Below are 21,327 nucleotides of genomic sequence, written 5' to 3' on the forward strand. Positions count from 1 at the left end.
CTTACTTTGCAAATGAAGAGATTCCAATTTGCTTTTTCTCTGAATCTTGGGTAAAAACTTGTGTCCGTTGATACTTCAAACCTGGGAAAAATTTCGGTTGTTTGGCCCCTCTTGATTGTTAGATTACTTCTATTGTTGGCCAGAAACAATTCGATCCAGCCACTTCCTGTGTCCTCAATGACATGACTTGTTTCTTGTTTTTTTTTGATGAGCCTTTCCGTACTGATTCCTTCTACATGGCAGTTACGCGCTAGTTGGACACTGTTCATCATAGTCTTGATGCGTTGTTTCGACAAAGCTCGTCAAAAATTGTTCCACATTTTGCGATATGCCAAGTAATCAGAGAGTTCTGTTTTCCAGGATTTGTCTCTTAAGCTTGAGCCATATTTGGCTTTTGAATAGCGGTGGTATGATGAGTGAAATTTCATCCCGGCAGTTCAGGCATTCTTGTAATGCCGGTTTTTTAACTTCATTCTTGAATTGTGTCAACGCTTTGTAAGCGTTTGAGGACGTCACAAGATGTTCTCCTATAAGAAGAATGTTTCCTCTTTTCTGGTTTCTCATCAAATTGCAGTCTATTTAGAGCATCCGCATGCAATATTTTCTCCTTGTATTATGGTTCAGTTTCTTGTCGAAACCCTATCCGCGGTCTAGCTCATCTCTTTATTGTAGCCGATATTATTTCTGGTATCTTCTAGCTGGACCAAAAAGGTTTTGCATAGATTTGAATTCAACAAGCAGAGTGTTTTGAGCTCGATTAAGAAGTACTTCATCCGTTTCACCGCACACATGATAGATTTTTATCTTTCTAGATTAAAGAAGTTGCAATCGGCTTAAAATGGTCTCTCCGAAGCGTAGATCACGTTATGATTTTTGTGCCAGAGACCCTCCAACCGCCTGTTCGAATGCGTCGCTGGTCACCGTCACTTGTTCGGGCAGAGAATAACTGGTTTTGAGCATAATTCTTATTTAATTTTTTTGAAGTAGCTCCTTTTGTTTGTCGGCTCACTTCAAATCTTGATCCCGTAGGTCAACATCTTTGCTTTAGGGTTCGGAATCTTTCGTCCGTGAAACCTACCAGTGCACAATTGCTTGAATTTTGTTTCGATTCGCAGAATTTTTCAAACCGAAATTTGGTTTTCTAGGTTGTCCTTTGACTGCCAGTAAACGCTCTGCGTTTAGATATTCTACTGATCTTTAAATCAGTTGTTCGACCTGGCAGATGATCAAACCTTGATTTAATTGAAATTATTTCCAATGCCGTTTTGAAAATTTGAAGAATTTTTTTTTCAAAATTTGCGATAAACAGCAGATCTTGATTAGCGCATGTTGGGAGTTTATTGTACACACTCCTGTGGAACTATCATTTCAATCGATTTGTTGGTAGGCGCAAGAGAGGTCAATTTTCCAAAAACTTATCTCAATGCATTTTGTGGAAAAAAATTTTACGTCGGGCAATGCGTAGCCTTCGTCTTTTTTTGCCGTTGATAAACCGCTGTACTGTTCACTGTTTTACTTTCTCAGGTACAAATATTGGTAAATTTTCTAGCCTGTACTGGCTCAATTACACGATGTTTGACCATGCCGTATAACATTGCCTTTATTGTCTTGCATTGACTAGGGAATATTGCTTGCTCTTCGTAAAATAGATTTAAGTTTTACCCCTGAGCCTTGTTTCCTGTGATTGTCGGCAGTGTCTCCGGTATGTTATGTATCGCGTACTCTATTGATAGCAAATTTGTTCATGGAATCTGAAATCCTTGTTCGATTGTACAACTGTTAGGTTTAACTTTGATTTGACCGAACTATTCAATGTCAAACACAAAAAGCTGTTTCCATCGTAAAGTTTTTGTTTCTGAGCAGTTCTGTGTAGAGTAGGTTTTCTATGATTGTTCCAGATGCTCGAAGAAATCACTCCTCAAATTCAAGATGTCTTTGGGATGAAACTTCAAGTCGTTCAAATGTTCTCTTTTTGATAGTTTTTTTTACCTTGACATATGTGAATTTGACATTTTTTTACCGTGAATGTGACATATATAGCTTTGACTTCATTGATTGGATTGAGTAATGTCTTGAAAAATTAGTATCGTTGACAATTTCGATATTTGGTTACATTCCAACTGATAATAGAGGGACGGTTAAAAAATGAACTAACTCTCATGTATTTACCCAACATTTTAACTCAGTGTTTTTAACCCGAGTGAATTAAGACAATATTTTTATTTGCCTTGCGTGTTGGGAGGACGCTCTCCATTTCAACATTTTTATCGATTTGTTATCAAAAACTACTACTTTCATTAAAAGACAAAATTTGTCTTTTAGCCAAAAAAATAGTTTGAACATGGTTTGAAAAAATAGTTTGGACTTCCTTTCAAATGTTTTCCTATTTTAAAATGCCCCTGTTGCTTCTGAACTTGAAAAAAAATTGAGCCTAAAAATCTACAGCTTTTTTGATTTGTTTACTTTTTAGATTCGACAGCAGCCAGGAACATTTACGATTGGTAATTGTTTTGGCTCAAATGAAACACTACAAAACAATAAAGGAAAGACAATTGAAACAAATTAAAATTGACCATTCAGTTGACACAAAAAAAAAGAAACGCCTCTAGAAAATTTTACAAGGTGCAGAATTCTATTACGTTTGCATACTTTCTATAAAATTGCGATGAATTCTCAGTTTAGGTTTACACCTGATGAAAACATTTTTCATTCACAATGTTGAAAATTGTTAATGAAAATGCAATTGTTAAGTTGAAATTGACTCTTTTCAAACTGAAATTTTAGGTCGTAAGGAAAAAAAAGCCAACTTTTCTCGGCTAGTTGACACTGAAAAATTTTTAGATACAGCTTGAGAAGAGCACGGAAGATCATTTTTGTTGTGCTAAAAGGTCAATGAAACCGGCGCCATAAAAATTAAATTTGTAAAAGCCGTTTTTGGTCTTTTGTAATGCAATACAGTTGGAAAAAGAAAACCGCTTTTGTTGCAAGATTTGTCTTTTAAGTTTCCCGTATCAATGGAAAATATATGTTTTTTTAGAAAATGTGTTCAAAATCTTCATGATAAAATAAGGCACTGTAACAAAATTTGTAGTTTTCACTTTCAAAATTCATATAATTAAAAAGAGCAGTTGTCTGTTTGCCATGAGTGACTTGAGTCTATCGGATTGAACAGAAAAGTTATTAAATCCACTTCTTTATTATAACTATTATTTAATAAATCCTAGATAATTCCTGATAAAACAACTACTGAAAGTTCGCATGGAGTAGCCAAAAATTCTGAGGAAGGTGATAGATATGTTAGCAGGGATTCAAGAATTCAATAAAGGAATTCTATTCTGATAACAGATCAACAGTCGATAAAGTTATTAAAAGAGGTTATTAATAATCAAGAGTAACTACTCTCAATTTTACTTAAGACTAGGTCACTTCCCTGATTTCGTGTATTTCTGAAAATATCTGGCAGAAAATAAAAATGTTGAGAAAAAAGATCGAGGGAAAATTTCATTTTCCCTAAAAATTCTTAATTAGCCTAGATTCATTTCGGGAATGTTTTATATTGGATTGCATTGGATTGGAACCTCTTACTAAGGTATGTAAAAGTATTGCAGTTCAACTTGAATGATTTGGCAATTTTTTAGCCTACTGGAGCATTCAAAGTAATTAAGAAAAAGTCCTTTTTCCTTCTAGACCAAATAAGCTTTTGTGCATTGATTGGAAAGCAGGTATTGTACTGCATTTTAGAAAACTAATTTGTGTAATTTAGCCCTATTTTATTTTGTGTTTCTATTTTCTACTTCAAAATCGGGCTAATTGTTTTTATTACTCGGTCTCATTTTTGCCAAAAAGATTTGTCATTAATCCTTTTGCGTAGTTGGAGATTGTTTATTAAAAATCTACAAAAAATATCTATATTTCTTTGTTCTTTTTCATTTTTACAGAATTGAAAAAACCATTTTGAAACTTAACTGACAAGTGAAAGTTTGTTTGTTTGTTGATTCTATTTATTGGATCTGTTTCGATAACCTTTTTAATGTGTCCATTTACATAAATTGACTAAATTGACTCAGTTTCAAGCATAAATTTTATCATCGATCTCTTAAAATTTCAGAAAGTTAAAAGAAACCAACAAAATTACTATTATTCACGGGGAAAAAACGAAACTCGACCGATATTTTGCTGAATTTCTGGAGACCCAAAAGATTAAATTAGCCCAGTTCGAACTATTTTTGAACTCTTTTTATTGTTCTTTTTTGTTTTTGCGGCTTTAAGAGACAAATTAAATTGAAGACTACGATTCTACTTTTAGTTAAAATTATTTGCCTTCTAATGATTCAAATTCGTGATATTTGAACAGTAATTTCGCCTCGATGATATACAGGTAGGGTACATCCTGTATTTAATGGGCTGTTAATCAAAGTTGATGATAAATTTTGAGACTAGCATCCGCTAAGATCTAAAAGGTAAATTTGATCGGACCAATACAAACAAAAATTGCTTTTATTTGTTCACAAGTACAGAAAACTTTTCACAATCTCGGTAATTTCCGAATAAATCTGAAAATTTCCGTTAATTTTTCTTCCAAAAAGTTTTTATTGAAAGATCACATTTTATTTGGCCAATTTTATATGGCTTATTTATTGGGAAACTATCTTGTATAAATCACCATCTTTTATAGATAAATAGTGTTTGCCTATTTCTCACTTTTCAAGATTGATCATCATAAGCCGAGTAAGTGTTTACTTAAGTAAGTGATTAAAACTGATATGATTACATATCTGATATCTCTACCACATGCAACTTGACCATCTTTACAATCTGAAGTTTTGTTTGGTTGGCCCAATTTCAGAAGAAAGTTGAATTTCTGTTCACGGAATGCCCGTTTTTCGATCGAGTATTTTAAAATGTAACTACTTTTGCTTTTATAAATTTCTACTAGATAAGTTTTCTAACCATTCAGTTCGTTACACAAATGTTTCGAAGGTAAGTGAAATAAGAAAAGAAAGAGGGGGTATAATTTTTTCGTGGATCTGAATTTGGACACTTTTTGAAAAGTTTTGGGTTTTTTCGCGCTTCAAAAATTTTTTCAGGGTGCCCACTCATTAATTCGTCCGTGTCTGAATTCGTGGAAAAAATTATAAATGAGTTTTTCAGGCTGAAATTTTGTCAATATAATCGATTCCCATGTCGACCTTAAAATAATGTTGAAAATCGATTATAATTATCGTTTGGATCTACTTAACAATCTCCACACCGCCCTTTCAAGAAAGGCGGGGAGATTTTTTAGTAGGTACAATAGGGGGGGGGGGGATTGTTAAGTAGATCCTATCGTTTTCTCACATTACAAAATAATTGTACAAAACCCATTTAAGAAAATTTTTAAAAGAAATAACATTTAAAGTTTTTTTCACAAATTTAAATTAGTAAGATAGTAGTATCAGCAAATATTTCTCGAAGTTTGCTAGCTAAGACGATAATTCACATTAGTTAATTTAAGCATTTATTGTTTTAGAACGCTGGATTTCCGAGGAGCAGAAAATTCCGTTAGCTACATTCACTAACGATTATATATCAAACGTGGTTTTTACCCGAAAAACTAGTTGAGGAAAACTAAAGCTCACAAATGGAGACATTAAAAATGTTTAATAAACAATTTATTCCTCAATTCATTTATCTTTTTTTGACGTTATCTTACGTCATTGGTGCTCCAAGAGAACTGACCAATGAGAGAAGAGCTAGCGATAGTGACTCATCATTATCGTCCGGATGGTGTGTGTTGAGTTATGAAGATGTTACCATGAATCAAATTGTTGCTGATCAAATGAAAATTCTCCAGGTATTTATTGTCTGATAACTACCTTTCTTTCAAGGTTTCATTCATTTTTTTGTAAATTTCAAAACTTCTTTGCTGGTATCAAAAAAAGGGAAAGTTTAAACATTATAAATTTCAAAATAACAAAATTTGAAAAATAAAAATCGTCAAAAAAACTGATTCTGATTTCAGAGTATTCTGCCATAATATCTGTAAAAAGTTTCACATTTTCTTTTATTTTGAGGAGTTAAGAAAAGAAACAGAGTATCCAAAACAAGAAAGTTTGCTTTAACCTCTTTAATATTTTAGGACTCATCGTCAAATTCATTTCTACTCCGACACTGTCCTCTAATTCCAACTAAACTCTTCACCACTTCAACTGCAAGTCCGAGTCCTGTGATTCTTTCCTTGGACCGCAATTACATCCGACTTCAACATTCCGAAACAGTCCTGGACATTTTGGGATCGAGGACTGTCAATGATGTTTCTAAGATGTATGTTGTGAATAACAGCGATAGTTGGTTCCAGTCGCGAACACTGTATGATTCAACTTCAAGTGGACAACTTTTGTCAAGCCATGATTCGAAGATTCTCAAGACAGGTGATTTTTAACTGAATTTTATCAATAGACTTCGCTTATAGTATCAATAGACTTCGCTGATAGTATCAATAGATTTCATAGAAGTTGCAGAACTTCAAAAAAAAATGAAAACTTTTGAGATTTTTTCTTTTGTAGGTCCTATTCAGACAAAAATTCCCTATTAAGATAAACTAAAAAAATAACGGACTAAGTTAACATCCCCAATAAGCTGGTCAGTTTTGTTCCGACTACTGTGTTGCAACAAACTGACATCGTGTTTTAATTTTGTTTCTAAGTAACTTATTTAGCTGTACAGAATTCTAGCTTGTATAATTAAAACGGAAATCAGTGGCTGAAAATTAGTCGAAAAAAAAGAAACAAAAGAAAATTTTCAATTGTAATTTAATTTTCTATAAACATAAAACCTTCGATGTTTAGCTTATCTGGACGCAATTGCCGCCTACTCCAACCGACAAGTGAGCATCTTCGCAATCCAAAATCTTGGCCCCAAACTCGGAACTTACGAAGTGGTGAATGGACTTCAACCACGACACGTGAACACATTTTTTACCAAGTCGGCTCTAGATCTTCCTGTAATCTCATTGGTCACGAAGAGCAACCACTTCGACAACGACAATTTAGGACTCTGTTTTCTTATTGGTCGAAAACTGGAAACCGAGATCACTCGGAGTCGCGATTTGTGGTCACGACTCCAAACCCGATTCGACCGAAACAGCGAAAATAAATTGGGCTCACTGGTCAATTGCGTGTCACGAAACTTCGCAGTTAAGGTCATTTCAGACATCAAACGATACGATTACTCGTCGCAGACTTTGGAAACTGTGTTCAAATTTATGAAAAATGAAATTCCGCCGGCATTAGCGTTTCCTATTATCTCAAATTTCCTCTGGATGAAACGATATTCTTATGATTTTTATCTCAAAAACGTAGCCAGAAAAGATGTGGTTAAACATCTATCCCCAAGCATGTTTCTATACGAATTAAAAGTTATAAGTTATAAGGACTTGGAAGAAAACTTAATAACTTCAGTCATGAAAAGTGAAGAAGTTTGCCCGATAGTTATTGACATGCTGTTCAAAAAACTACACAAAGATAGTAGTAACGAAGTTATGCGCCCTGATATTTCTCAAATAGTTCCTTATTTATCCGTGTTGGGAACACGCACTTTGAATTCTAAGGATTCGTCCTACTGGGCGAAAATCGGCGAAGTTTTGATAAATAAAAAGAACCATAAACTGGAAACAATGCAAGAATTTGACCTTTCGAGATTAATTTTTGAAAATATTGGCGGCCTTCTTTCAAAACAGAAATATTTGGAACCGAATCAACTAATTCCGATTTCAAGAGGAATACCTTTTCATTTTTATCAATCCGGACTCATTAACGATGTCGAATTAGAAAATTTTCTTCGTGAAAATTCACAAAATTTGGGAAAATTATCGCCTTCAACTGAGCATGTGTTGCTGAACCGCGGACCAATTAATCGCGAAAACTTGAAATCATTTGCTACACGACAACACTGCTACAAGTTTTCGGTTCTTAGAAAAGTGTGGTTCTCAGAATATCAAGAATTTATAGTTGGAGTTCACTCGCAATTATTTTTCGACAAAATCGAGAAAAGTTTGATTCAAAGTTGTGAAGTAACCGATCCAAATTTAGGTGCATTAGATTACGCTGTGCGACTGCGAGGCTTTATGAAAAATAACCCTACTTTTAAAATAAACGCCCGTTCTGTCAACTTGCTCGAAAGTGCTCTATCCGGAATTTTAATCGAAGAGATTCTCAACCTTTCACCCTTTGAAGCTCTTGATGTTATAAACCTCATAACTTCAAACTCTGAAGTTTATAAATCAGACGATCAGCTTATTCGGACACTCGCTAATAAAGCGTTTGATGTGGCCTCAACTTTTTCGAAAGCGCAGTTTGGCGTTAAAGGAGATCTAACTTGGAAAAATATTCCTCAAATTTATTTATCCTATTTTAACTCTTTCATGCTACGAGAGCTTCCTCTTGATTTTTACAAAGATGAAGTTGAAAATGAAATTCAACGTCAAAGGTGTGTTGATATTATCAGCAAAATTGGGTATTCAGAAAAATTGAAAACCCATTTTTCGCCTTTTAAAGCTCAAAACTTCACCAATTTTTACCTGAATTGCGTGAACAAAACAAGGTTAAGTTCAGAAGATTTAGTAACAATGGGCTCACTTATTTGCGAGTTACCGTCTCAATTTATATCCCAATTAAAACCCGATTCGGTTAGAAGTTACGGATACCTTTTTAATGGCTGCTGCTTGACTAAATCTCAAAGCTCAGCCCTTCTGAAATTAGCACAAAAAGCGGATCTAAGTTTCGAAGAAGCATATTTATCTTTCGGAGCAGCTTTGCCGATTATTTACTCAGATGCCGAGGAATTTGAGAAAATCAAAGTTTTTATTGAGAAAAATCAACAGAAAAGAATCTATTTTGAAAAAGTTGCATCTTCACTTTCACAAGGCGTTGAAATTCTTTATGAAAACGGAAGTTTTTGTCGACGAAAACTATCAACTCGCGATTTCAATTTTTACGAAAATTCGATGAAACTTATATTTAATTCAACTTATACTAAGCTAAAAAGTTTAATCGAGTATAAACCGTATATAAGTTCTTCTCATGATAAAAAATTTACCCTTAGCCCAAGTTGTGCAATGATGAAAACATTTGGCGAATCTTTGCGGTTCGCAGATTTGAATCAATTGCAAATTATTGCGGATTTTGATTTCCAAAACTGCGTAAAACCCATTTCGGACTTGAAATTCTTACAACCGTTCCAGATTGATTATTTCCGCGAAAGATTGATTTCTCTTAAAAAAGCGGGGCATTATTTAAAAGAAATGGGTTCTTTAGTTTCAAAGCCGAAGACAAACGATGATTTTCAATTACTTTTGATGATAAATTTCACCGATTATGACGAAGTTTCGTTACACAGTTATCTAGAAACTTTGTCGTTTGAGCAATTAAAAACAGGATTTGACAGATTCTGTGCAGTAAACCAAATTTCTTCGCTAAAAGATTTGAAGTCGCTCGAAATAGCAACTCTGGGAAACTTCATTTGCGCGGCTGATGTTGAAGAACTATTTTCAGAAGAAGGGCTCGAATTGAAAGCAATCAAGTTTTCACTTCCAACTTTCTCAAAATTGTCGGCTTGTGGACATGAAAAAATGCGGATAATCAAAAACCAACTGGAAAAACAAGGATTGATATCGAACAAACTTGAAGAAATGACCGAATTTGACGTGAACGATTACGGTTACATTTTATCCGGATTCACAGCTCTAGAACTGAATGAGATTTCGGTCAAACGGTCTCTCGTCTTGCAGTACGCTGACGTTCCATTTTTCAATGCACTACCTGATGATGAACTGCAGGGCTTAAAGTGCACTTTTTGGAATTCGATTCAACCTAAAATGCTGCAGAAGATTCCAGATAAGCGACTTGGCAAATTAGGCGAAGCGGTTCAACAATGTATTCTGAAAAATATTCATTCAGGCATTATTCCACGCAAACATTTATTGCAAATTCAAGGCCAGTATTTCGAATTTGAGGGGGACGACAGCATTGTAGATGCAGACAAAAGTTCAATCTCAGAATCCGATGAAAACTCGCAAAAAAAATCGGGCAAAAATTTGAATATTTTGACAGAAAATGACGACTACCTGCGATCCAATCGTTTAACTGTCACTTATATAGTTTTAAACTCTTCAAAATTGTTAAAATTTACGGTAGAACATTTGCTTATATGCTTGTTTTTATTTAATTTGCATAAGTTCAGCTTCTGTTTATTTGATTGATCAAGACAACTAAATTTTTATTGAAAGATTAATTTTTAATTTTGGTTTTAAATTGTCTTTTGTGCTTAGTTTTAACCCAGCTAGAAGTAGTTTCTGCTTAGCCCATTTCAGATTTTTTTCTAAATTGAAACGCGAGTTTCTAGCCTTCATTTATTTTCTCGCTACAATACCCGCACTGTGGTTTTATGAGAAAAAAATCGATTGCAAAATAATGCATAGTCAGAATTAAGTCCATTATAATGGATTATTATTAAATTTTTTGCCCTTGAGCTGGATTTTAATTCCATTTTCATCCAGTTTTTATTAAATATTTGAATAGATATCAGTATAACGAATTATAAAGGATAGAAAATCTGTATAAATTTGTTGCAAATTATTTATACAGCATGCAGCGTTTTCTGCAATAATCATGGTCTACTCTATGTCTAAGTTTTCTCACACACAACTTTGTTGTTCCGACTTTCGATACGAAAGTTACGGAATATTTGTGCTCGGGGTAGTTTTTTTTCTTCAGACAAATATCGAATTTTTAACTAGTCATTTTGACGGAATTTTATTTAAATATTTCGAAAGCTATTGTTGTCTTGAGCTTAAATTTGAAAAGATATTTCACCTGTGATCATTTTTCGAAAAGTTATGAGGGTTTGAAGATTGCCATTTTGGCCATTTTGACCAATTTGGGACAATTAACGCGCGATATAATTCGCGCTATTAACGCGTAAGCGGAGATTTAATCCGTCTTGGAAATCGTTTCAAATTGGTTGAAAGAATTTGTTGCAAGGAGCGAAATCTATTGTTTTGCACTTTATATGGCGTATGGGGGGATGATTTTCATAGAAAAATTTTCAAATTTTAAAAAATCTTTTCATTTTATTTTATTTCATTCAATTTTCTTATGTTGTTTATGTTATTACTGCTCCATAAACGTTAAAAGGCAGTCGGAATTTTCAGGGCTTCGCCCTGATACGAGCAGTCTTGTATAACTTTGTCAAACGATATCCCTCAAACTTTTAACACCGATCTTGAATATTAAAAATGAAGAAAGGGAGAAGCTTAAGCTTTGGTAAATCAGAAAACTCGTGAGTGGATAAAGGGGGAGGGTTTTTCAATGCACTACCTGATGATGAACTGCAGGGCTTAAAGTGCACTTTTTGGAATTCGATTCAACCTAAAATGCTGCAGAAGATTCCAGATAAGCGACTTGGCAAATTAGGCGAAGCGGTTCAACAATGTATTCTGAAAAATATTCATTCAGGCATTATTCCACGCAAACATTTATTGCAAATTCAAGGCCAGTATTTCGAATTTGAGGGGGACGACAGCATTGTAGATGCAGACAAAAGTTCAATCTCAGAATCCGATGAAAACTCGCAAAAAAAATCGGGCAAAAATTTGAATATTTTGACAGAAAATGACGACTACCTGCGATCCAATCGTTTAACTGTCACTTATATAGTTTTAAACTCTTCAAAATTGTTAAAATTTACGGTAGAACATTTGCTTATATGCTTGTTTTTATTTAATTTGCATAAGTTCAGCTTCTGTTTATTTGATTGATCAAGACAACTAAATTTTTATTGAAAGATTAATTTTTAATTTTGGTTTTAAATTGTCTTTTGTGCTTAGTTTTAACCCAGCTAGAAGTAGTTTCTGCTTAGCCCATTTCAGATTTTTTTCTAAATTGAAACGCGAGTTTCTAGCCTTCATTTATTTTCTCGCTACAATACCCGCACTGTGGTTTTATGAGAAAAAAATCGATTGCAAAATAATGCATAGTCAGAATTAAGTCCATTATAATGGATTATTATTAAATTTTTTGCCCTTGAGCTGGATTTTAATTCCATTTTCATCCAGTTTTTATTAAATATTTGAATAGATATCAGTATAACGAATTATAAAGGATAGAAAATCTGTATAAATTTGTTGCAAATTATTTATACAGCATGCAGCGTTTTCTGCAATAATCATGGTCTACTCTATGTCTAAGTTTTCTCACACACAACTTTGTTGTTCCGACTTTCGATACGAAAGTTACGGAATATTTGTGCTCGGGGTAGTTTTTTTTCTTCAGACAAATATCGAATTTTTAACTAGTCATTTTGACGGAATTTTATTTAAATATTTCGAAAGCTATTGTTGTCTTGAGCTTAAATTTGAAAAGATATTTCACCTGTGATCATTTTTCGAAAAGTTATGAGGGTTTGAAGATTGCCATTTTGGCCATTTTGACCAATTTGGGACAATTAACGCGCGATATAATTCGCGCTATTAACGCGTAAGCGGAGATTTAATCCGTCTTGGAAATCGTTTCAAATTGGTTGAAAGAATTTGTTGCAAGGAGCGAAATCTATTGTTTTGCACTTTATATGGCGTATGGGGGGATGATTTTCATAGAAAAATTTTCAAATTTTAAAAAATCTTTTCATTTTATTTTATTTCATTCAATTTTCTTATGTTGTTTATGTTATTACTGCTCCATAAACGTTAAAAGGCAGTCGGAATTTTCAGGGCTTCGCCCTGATACGAGCAGTCTTGTATAACTTTGTCAAACGATATCCCTCAAACTTTTAACACCGATCTTGAATATTAAAAATGAAGAAAGGGAGAAGCTTAAGCTTTGGTAAATCAGAAAACTCGTGAGTGGATAAAGGGGGAGGGTTTAGGACGCGTAGGGTCAGGGGCGGATCTAGGATTTTCTCTTTTCTCGAGGGGTGGGGCGGATTTTTGAAAATTTTGACGACCTTTTTTTTTAGTTCGACCGAATTGATTTTTGGAGCTCTCCCTTAGCACGATTTAGTACCTGTTTGGGCCAAACTTTCTGCGCCGCAGGCAAAATTTTGAAAAAATAGTCCAAACAAGGCGTTTTTAGGCACTTTTTGGAAAATTTTGACCAAAAAATCGCGTTTTTTCGGCGCGCGCTCCCCCCTCAAAATTAGTATATATTGGCGCCTAAGGCGCCTTTAGAAAATTTTTAGGGTCCGTCACTAAAAATGGATATCTCAAAATAGTACAAAGGGGGGACCCTTTGGGTCGGCAGGGGTCGAATCCCTGAGAGGAGGGCGTCCGCCCCCTCGCCCCCCCCCCCTAAATCCGCCCCTGCGTAGGGTGTTAGGGTTTGAGAAAGAACTCGAAGTTTTTTGGATCTTAAAAACACAGGCCAAAATTGACGTTTTTACGCATTTTTGGATAGTTTTGACAAAAAATGAATGATTAGAATTTAGAGATAGTATTAATCCAGAATCTAGAAATCGTACAGAAAAGTGTGCAAGCAAACAGGGGGAAATGAGGAGGAAAAATTTAAAAAAAAGATAAAAATTTTCTCACCAGTAAACCACATTTTATTATTATAACAGAGAATTTCACTTAAACAAGCCAATGTTTGAAGTGTGAAAACAACAGTCAAATTTTAAATAATTTAAGTATTTGAAAATCTTAGACTAAACATCAAGAAGAACAATTTTAATCATTGTAACCAATTATGATATAGTTTATTTAGGAGAGTAATATTATACAGACAGGTAAACAATAAACCGCATGTACAAATCAAACCCACCAAGGATCATGCAAAAAGCTATGCAACTTATCGAGGCATGACCCTGAAAAAACCTGTGACAGAAGTTGCGAGATAGTATCCGACTTGATGATTCAAAACAATAAATCTAGAAGATCTCCATTATCTTTCAGAAACAATGAAAACAATTTTTTGATTTACCCATTTAGTTGATGCTCAGTTAATTGGCTTAGGTTATCTGGTATCAGCTCGTTTGATTTCAAAAAATTATAACATTTAAGAGACACATTTTTCCATGAACGTTGCATTATTTGTGTTCTAGTTTTCATGCTTGGTAAAGTTTTTGCCACAGAGGCCCGAGTAACCCGACGAATTTTCAGAGATTCCAAACTAAAAGTTTCAAGGGGAAATTTACTACGAAGTTGATTAAAAGTTTCTTTGAATATTTGTCTGAAACATAAGTCAAAAACGGTGTCAACCTCAAACGAATGTAGGATATATGAGGCATGCTCAAATTTTCTCTTGAAACAAATAGTTTTAAAAATACGTTTTTGCATCAGAAATATTTTTTCTAATAGGTTTTTTGATGTTGCACCAAATGCAATTAAACCGTAGGAAATGAATGGCTTTGCATAGCAGTTATAAAATTTAACCAGCACATTTTTCGAGAGATAGTTTCTACCCTTGAATAGTAAACGTTAAATTTAGCTAATTTACCACAAACATTATTAATATGACTTTCAAAGTTGAGTCTGTTGTCCATTTGAATTCCTAAATACCTAAAATCAAATTATAATCGATTTACAAGTAGCGTTGTTTTTGAAATTTTACGAGTCTGAATAAGATACAGGCAGTAATCAAATTACAAACTGGTTTTGCGGTACAAAAATTTGAATGAAAAAAAAAACTGAAATAGATTGCGAATTTTTACTTCTTTTTGTTTTTTGTGGAAAACTGCACAAAACGAAACAGAAGTAGAGCAACGTTAAAAATTTTATCAATAAATTGTTAAGTTTGAGAGAAAAATGCAAGTAGAAAAAGAACAATTTGATGAGATTTGATAAATTTTTTTAATGGAAAAAGAAGTTAACTTTGCACTGTCGTTTTGAAATACAAAAACTTCGTTTTGAATTATAAAAATTTGTCAATCAAGGTCGGCAAAACCATTAAATGAACTAAGTTCAGAAGCCTTGCAAGAAAAATACAAAACGGTTTGTGGGAGTTTGAAGCCGGCCACGAAGAGTCGGCCGTATTTCCTGTCTGTTGCGTGACTCGCTCGACAATTTTCGCTTCACATGATTGGTTTTTAGCTCAATTGATTGTCCAAGTGCGTTCTTATCACTTGTTCAGTATCAAAAAGTGCTTGAGAAGTAAAATTCATTCTTACATTATTAGTTTCGTCCAAAATTAAAATTGCTTTTTAATAAATGGAAATTGATAATTATTAAGAAAAAATCAAAAATAACTCAATAAATTTCGGCCATAGTTTTGACCACTGTTTTTACGGGCATTTTTTTGAAGCAAATTGGCAAGAATGAAATTTTTTTTCCTATTTGCATCAAAATGCTAGAAAGCACAATTTTCACAAAGTTTTTTCTCAACACTGCTTTAGTTTGATTTACTGCTGAACCTTGAGTGACGTTGAGCGGAAAGGGCCATAAAATCAATATTTAATTTGACAGTAGCGTAAGTAAAACAACTATTTATTCACCTAAATTTGGGCGCAAAATAACCATAACAAGTCTGAATTTCGGTCGTTGTGTTTTTCAACCAATGATCAAAAATGTTATAAGTAACGATCAAGGTCGTCTGTTTTTGACTTGACGGTATTTGACGAGGCTTGCTAAATTATTTGATTAAAAAAAAGAAGTTAAGTTTGCACTGTCGTTTTGAAATTTGACTGTTGTTCATCTAACCAATTGAGTTGATACTTTCATTCACGGTTTATTATTCCGACTTTCGTAATGAAAGTAACGGAATATTTGTGCTCGGGGTGGTTTTTTTTCTCCAGACAAGTTTCGACTTTTTAACAAGCCGTTTTGGACGGAAATTTTTTTTTTCATTCGAAAAGTATTGTTGTCCTGAGCTTAAATTTGAAAAGATATTTCACCTGTGATGCTTTTTTGTAAAGTTATGGGGGTTTTAAGATTGCCATTTTGCCCAATTTGGGACAACTAACGCCCAATATATTTCGAGCCATTAAAGCGTAAGCGGAGACTTAATCCGTCTTCGAAATCGTTCCAAATTTGTTGAAAGAAGCTTATTTGCCGTAATTGATTTATTAAAAGTAGCAAAATCTATCCTTTTGTACTTTATATGGCGTCTAGGGAATGATTTTCACAAAAAAAATCTCAAATTTTAGAGAAAAAATTTTCATTTTGTTTTATTACATTTATTTTCATATGTTTTTGCTGCTCCATAGACCTCAAAAGGCGTTCGGAACATTCAGGGCTTCATCTTGATACGCGCAGTGTTGTTTCCAATCGTGATGAAGTGCAAAAGCGTTGAAAACAATCGGGCTTTGAAACAAGACTGAATCATAAAAAACCTTTGCGTATTTTGAAAATTAAACATGAACTTTTCTCTGAAAAGAAACCTTACTGAACAAGGCAAGTTAAAATCATGATATTTCGACTGCATTTTAAATGGTTTTAATTAGCCTGGCAATTGTCTCATTTGCGGGCATTTGGTAATTTCTGGGCTTTTTCTGATATTGAGAGTTCCTCTTCATCACGCAGCAGGTATGATCACGCTTTTGTGCATAAAGAATTTCCAAATTTTTCGAATTGAGCGAAACTGTTGTTATACTAAAACAGGACCACATATGCAAGTTAATTAAGCAGACGGGATCTGCAGTTGTCTAAATTTATCAGGCCGATGGCTTAATGGGGAACCAATTAGCTTGACAGCAGTGTTAATTATGAAGGATTTTTTCACAGCAAAATACTTCGCCATGGTCTGAATGGGCACAAAAATTTGCCTAAAATTAGTCAAAATGACAAATTACAGTGCCATTTTATGTTGTGATGTTTTGTTCTTCGAACTCAGGACGACAAATTATTAAAAGTAGCGAAATATATCCTTTTGTTTTTTTATATGGCGTGTGGGGAATAATTTTCACAAAAAAATCTCAAATTTTAGAGAAAAAATTTTTCTTTTTGTTTTATTACTTTTAATTTTATATGTTATTACTGCTCCATAGAACTTAAAAGGCAGTCGGATCATTCAGGGCTTCGTACTGATACGCGCAGTCTTTTTTCAAATCGTGATGAAGTGCAATAGCGTTGAAAACAATCGGGCTTTGAAGCAAGACTGAATAATAAAAAAAAACATGAAATTTTCCCTGAAAAGAAACTATAGTGAATAAAGCAAGTTAAAATCATGATATTTTGACTGCATTTTAAATGGTTTTAATTAGTCTGGCAATTGTTTCATTTTCGGGCATCTGGTAATTTCTGGGTTTTTTTCTGATATTGAGATTTCCTCTACATCACGCAGCAGGTATGATCACGTTTTTGTGAAGAAAAAATATCCGAACTTTACGAATTGAGCGAAACTGTTGTTATAATAAATTAGGACCACATATGCAAGGTAATTAAGCAGACTGGATCTCCAGTTGTCTAAAATTATCAGGCCGACGGTTTAATGGAATCAATTAGCTTGCCAGCAGTGCTATATATGAAGGATTTTGGGAACAAAATAATTCGCCATGCTCTAAATGCGCACAAAACTTTGCTCAGCAAAAATATTAATTTCAAAAAAGTTTAATTCATTAGAAATTATAGCTTCAAAATAAAGTTTATACAAATGAATCGTTTCACACTGAAGTACTAACCGCACATCAAACGAATCAGTATTGGAGGATCGGGTGACCGCTCGACTATCATAAAGCTCGACTAGAATAAACGTTTGAAAACCTGAAAATGTATCGTCTAGTGAGTTATTTTTGAAAGTTATGCGGATTTGAATTTGGGACCACTTTGGTCAGTTTGGGATAAATAACGACTTTTAATACTATTTCAGCAAACCCGGCAAATTGAATCGTTCCAAAATGAAATGAAGCAAGGCATTTGATATTCGAGGTTACCAGAAGCAAACTAGATTTATATTGCGCGTGTTGTGTATATTTAAAAAAGTGTACGAAAAAAAAAAGTTTTTTCTTCGAAAACGTTCTCTTTTTTGTCATTAAAAACTTCTATTTAGGCATCAAATGGCAGTCGGAACATGCACTGCTATGTCGTTAAACCAGCAAGCATGCTTCCTTTTTGGAGAGATAGCTTGTCAAAAAGAAATGTGAGTTTATGTCCGGGGTGGCTCACTCATTGAGTAATTTCAGATAAGTTACACCGTCTGCTCGTCACGCTTTCTCATTTTCGGCCGGATAGATTCGTGCAACTTCTTAATCTACTACCAATCTTAATCTTACTCTTTTATCTCCTAGTCTCAATAGATCTAGAGTACACCGGTTTAAACGAGTTAGTTCCAGAATGAGAACAACTGTATTCTAAGTTTAATTCAAACTGTTCTGGTGTTGAAACTACAGGTAGTTTCAACACTTTACAAGTAAATAGGTTGTTAGTTTTATGGAGTATGATTGGTTAATATTTAATAATTTATAGAGAAAAAAATATCATAATAATAACCAATGATAAATGCTAGTTTAGATCTGGTTCCACCCATCCGGTGTTTAGAGAGTTTTAGTTTTTCAATGTTCTATTGTATTGTAGGATGGATGGCGGTGTTTTTCTTAAGAAGTTGCGAGCATATTCTTTTTTCGGGTTTCGAAGAAGAAATGTTATCACGGTAGTTTCGTAAGATCATATTATGGGTTCTGATTGATTGTGATGAGTGTTGATTTGTTTTTTTTTCTTATTTCTTAAATCAGTCAATTATCTATTTTGTTCATTTTTTCAATATTTTGTTTCGTTTAGGTCCACGTTTTACATTACTAGCAGAGTCTGCACATAGCTAGCCAATTCTCTTCATTGTAGAACATCCGTAAATATTTCTCTAGGATAAAAATTCATGGTCTGAGCCAAGACTCCTCCACTTGGTCCTTGTGCCTCGGAAGCACACACTGGAAGCACGGAGCACGGCAAAAGACAGCCGGTACTTCACCCAGTTCATAGTTTTACTATAGGGTTTTACCACTTGGTAGATAATGTTTCTCCTATTCTCCGAAGGAAACTTGCAAATTCTGGAGCAAGCATCCCATCAACAGACACGACAAGAGGAGTGCAAGACATATGTCTTTCCTGACACGCGTCTTTTTCTCAACCTCTTGTCTTTTTCTCAACCTTGTCTTTTTCTCAACCTCTGCTGAGTGCAAAACACTGATTGGGGCTTCTGTTCTGATGGGAGATGGCGTCGGCGTCAGAGAAGCGAATATCAAAAGACGCTCCTCTTTGTCTAACATAAACTCCACGACAAAACAAATCTGCAATTAAAGCGGGTGTCTCATCTTGCGGGTTGTATTCTCTAATAACAGGCTCTCTCTGTACATCTTTCCAAACTAAAGAAGCTGGATTTGGGATCTATCAAACAGGTCCCAATCTGTCAAAGTGAATAGCGAAATCTCAAATCCAAAGCCCGTAACAAGCGGAGTGCCCCAAGGCAGCATCCTCGGTCCATTGTTTTTCCTAAATTTTTTTAATGACTTGCGTTCTCATTGCCAAAATGTCACACCTTTACTTTTCGCCGATGATGCAAAATTCATCAGCCCAGGATTAGCTAAAGAAGAAATTCAAAATGAACTTAATATGATATACAACTGGACAGTTCAAAGTAATATGCCACTCAATGTTGATAAATGCACCCACGTGAGCTTTACTAAAAGTTCAAACTAATTTTGTTTCAACAATACGGTAATTAAATTAGTGGACACTCAGAAAGATCTAGGGGTTATAATTTAAAATGACATGAGCTGGAATGTACACATTGACAAAGCAGGCTTAAAAGCAAACAAAACTTTTTCGCGAAAAAAAGAATCATATCGAGTTTAAACAGAGTAGCAAAACTGAATTTGTTCAAATCCATGATAATCCCCGTGATTCTTTACGCAAGTCCGTGTTTTGGTTCACATGAGTACGTTATGTTCGAATCAGAAGTACTTCTGGTCGAAATTCAGCGAAGAGCAGTAAAATGGATTTGCGTTAATAGTGTCTCATACAAAGAAAACTTGAAAAAACTAGGGATTCTTCCTTTGCCATGTTTGTTCAGCTAAACAACTTGCTGTTGCATTCAAAATTGATTTTGGTACGTTATGAGGCATGTAATCTAGACATACCATACTACACAGAGTTCTCGCGCACAAATTTGTTTCAGGTGAGACGTCCAAGGAAAGCCAAATGCGAACAGAACTTCATGTACCAAACCTGTCGACTTGCGAATGTGATAAAAATCGATTTAAGAGAAGGAATTGGCTTGAAACACCGACTTCTAAAAGTGTTCTGGTCAAAACTTGAGCAATACAATGAGAGCGACAAGTGTACTTGGAAATTAGCGTGCGATTGAACGGCGAACAATTGCAGAAATAGAACTGTTTTATGAAACGAGAAACTGACGGGTTCCAAACCCCTTGTGTGAACCGCAGAATTCTTATTACTACTACTACTATTACTGACACTTCAAAATAAAAAAACTTAAAAATTTTTTTTCTCAGAAAAATTTCAAAACCTGAAAAAATGAACACACCAATTACTTTATGATTGTTAATAACATAAAGCACGTATTAGTCTCGTTTTTTTGTCGAATTAATTATTTACATAAATTTTTAATAACATTTATAACTTTAACTTCAAATTAAAATTAAAATTTTAAAAAATGTTTGTCCATAGGTTGCCATAGAAGGATCTTCACTATAATTAGATAGACAAGATTTCTTGAAACTAAATTTCGAGGCTTTATAAATAAATCTGATAATGGTTATGATTGAATTTGCATTTTTCTGTTCCATTGCAGAGTAGAACTGTTTTTCTGAAGAATGAATAAGACTCAGCAAAAAACAAAAATATCTTAATTGTATCCGAAAAGGCCTGGTCTCCCCCGTACCATGAAGTACGGAAATCTAGAAAACAACGAAGACTGCTATAAAGCTGAGTTACTGAACGACTACTTCATATCAGTGTTCGGCCAAAGTGAAACACCAATTTCAAAAGGCGCACGAACGAGTTGAACGATATAAAAATATCTGAAAAACAATTAAATGATCTCATAAGCCACTTAAATCCGGACAAATCAATCGGACCAGATAAAAATGGAAATCTAATTCTACAAAATGTCATCACACCCTTTGTAAAACCATGAAACTACTTTTTCAAACTTTCGTGAATAAAAGATGTTTTCAGACATTATGGAAAAAAAGTCAGCTTACACAAATCCTCAAAGAAGGAAATAAAGCAGATGTTACCTGCTATGGAACGATGAGCCGTTTCTTTGAAAAACCAATTTTTGATGAAATTCACATTTCTTTCTGGACAAGATTCCGCCCAAGATTCCGCCCAAGATTCCGCCCACACAATGATCTCGAATCAAAGAAAGAACTCATCGTGCTATAAATCGACTTTGCAAAAGCCTTTGA

General features: G+C 34.2%; 2 protein-coding genes across 7 annotated transcripts in view; one reads left to right on the plus strand and one right to left on the minus strand.

Annotated features, from left to right (window-relative positions):
• LOC134853941 (prohibitin 1-like) overlaps positions 1–21,327 on the minus strand; it is a 331,804-nt gene that overhangs the window by 260,867 nt on the left and 49,610 nt on the right. The gene's annotated exons all lie outside the window — the stretch shown is intronic.
• LOC134854309 (uncharacterized) lies at positions 3,368–10,241 on the plus strand. 6 transcript variants are annotated; one of them, XM_063870511.1, is made up of 4 exons: positions 3,368–3,589; positions 5,510–5,833; positions 6,119–6,410; positions 6,828–10,241. In XM_063870511.1, exons 2-4 carry the CDS (start codon positions 5,621–5,623, stop codon positions 10,235–10,237), a joined length of 3,915 nt encoding a protein of 1,304 aa, XP_063726581.1. In that variant the 5' UTR covers positions 3,368–3,589; positions 5,510–5,620; the 3' UTR covers positions 10,238–10,241. The 6 variants fall into 6 exon arrangements, with proteins under 6 accessions (XP_063726581.1, XP_063726585.1, XP_063726582.1 ...); XM_063870515.1 differs by lacking the exon at positions 3,368–3,589 and adding an exon at positions 3,623–3,722; XM_063870512.1 differs by lacking the exon at positions 3,368–3,589 and adding an exon at positions 3,747–4,378.

The sequence above is a fragment of the Symsagittifera roscoffensis genome, chromosome 9, assembly GCF_963678635.1.
Source record: "Symsagittifera roscoffensis chromosome 9, txSymRosc1.1, whole genome shotgun sequence".
Lineage (NCBI taxonomy): Eukaryota > Metazoa > Xenacoelomorpha > Acoela > Convolutidae > Symsagittifera > Symsagittifera roscoffensis.

Bases quoted from the DNA above. Each gene is read 5' to 3' on its own strand.
- LOC134854309 (XM_063870511.1), top strand. From the start codon at position 5,621: ATGGAGACATTAAAAATGTTTAATAAACAATTTATTCCTCAATTCATT. The intron at 5,834-6,118 runs GTATTTATTGTC...TTAATATTTTAG, and splicing joins ATCAAATGAAAATTCTCCAG to GACTCATCGTCAAATTCATT. The intron at 6,411-6,827 runs GTGATTTTTAAC...TTCGATGTTTAG, and splicing joins TTCGAAGATTCTCAAGACAG to CTTATCTGGACGCAATTGCC.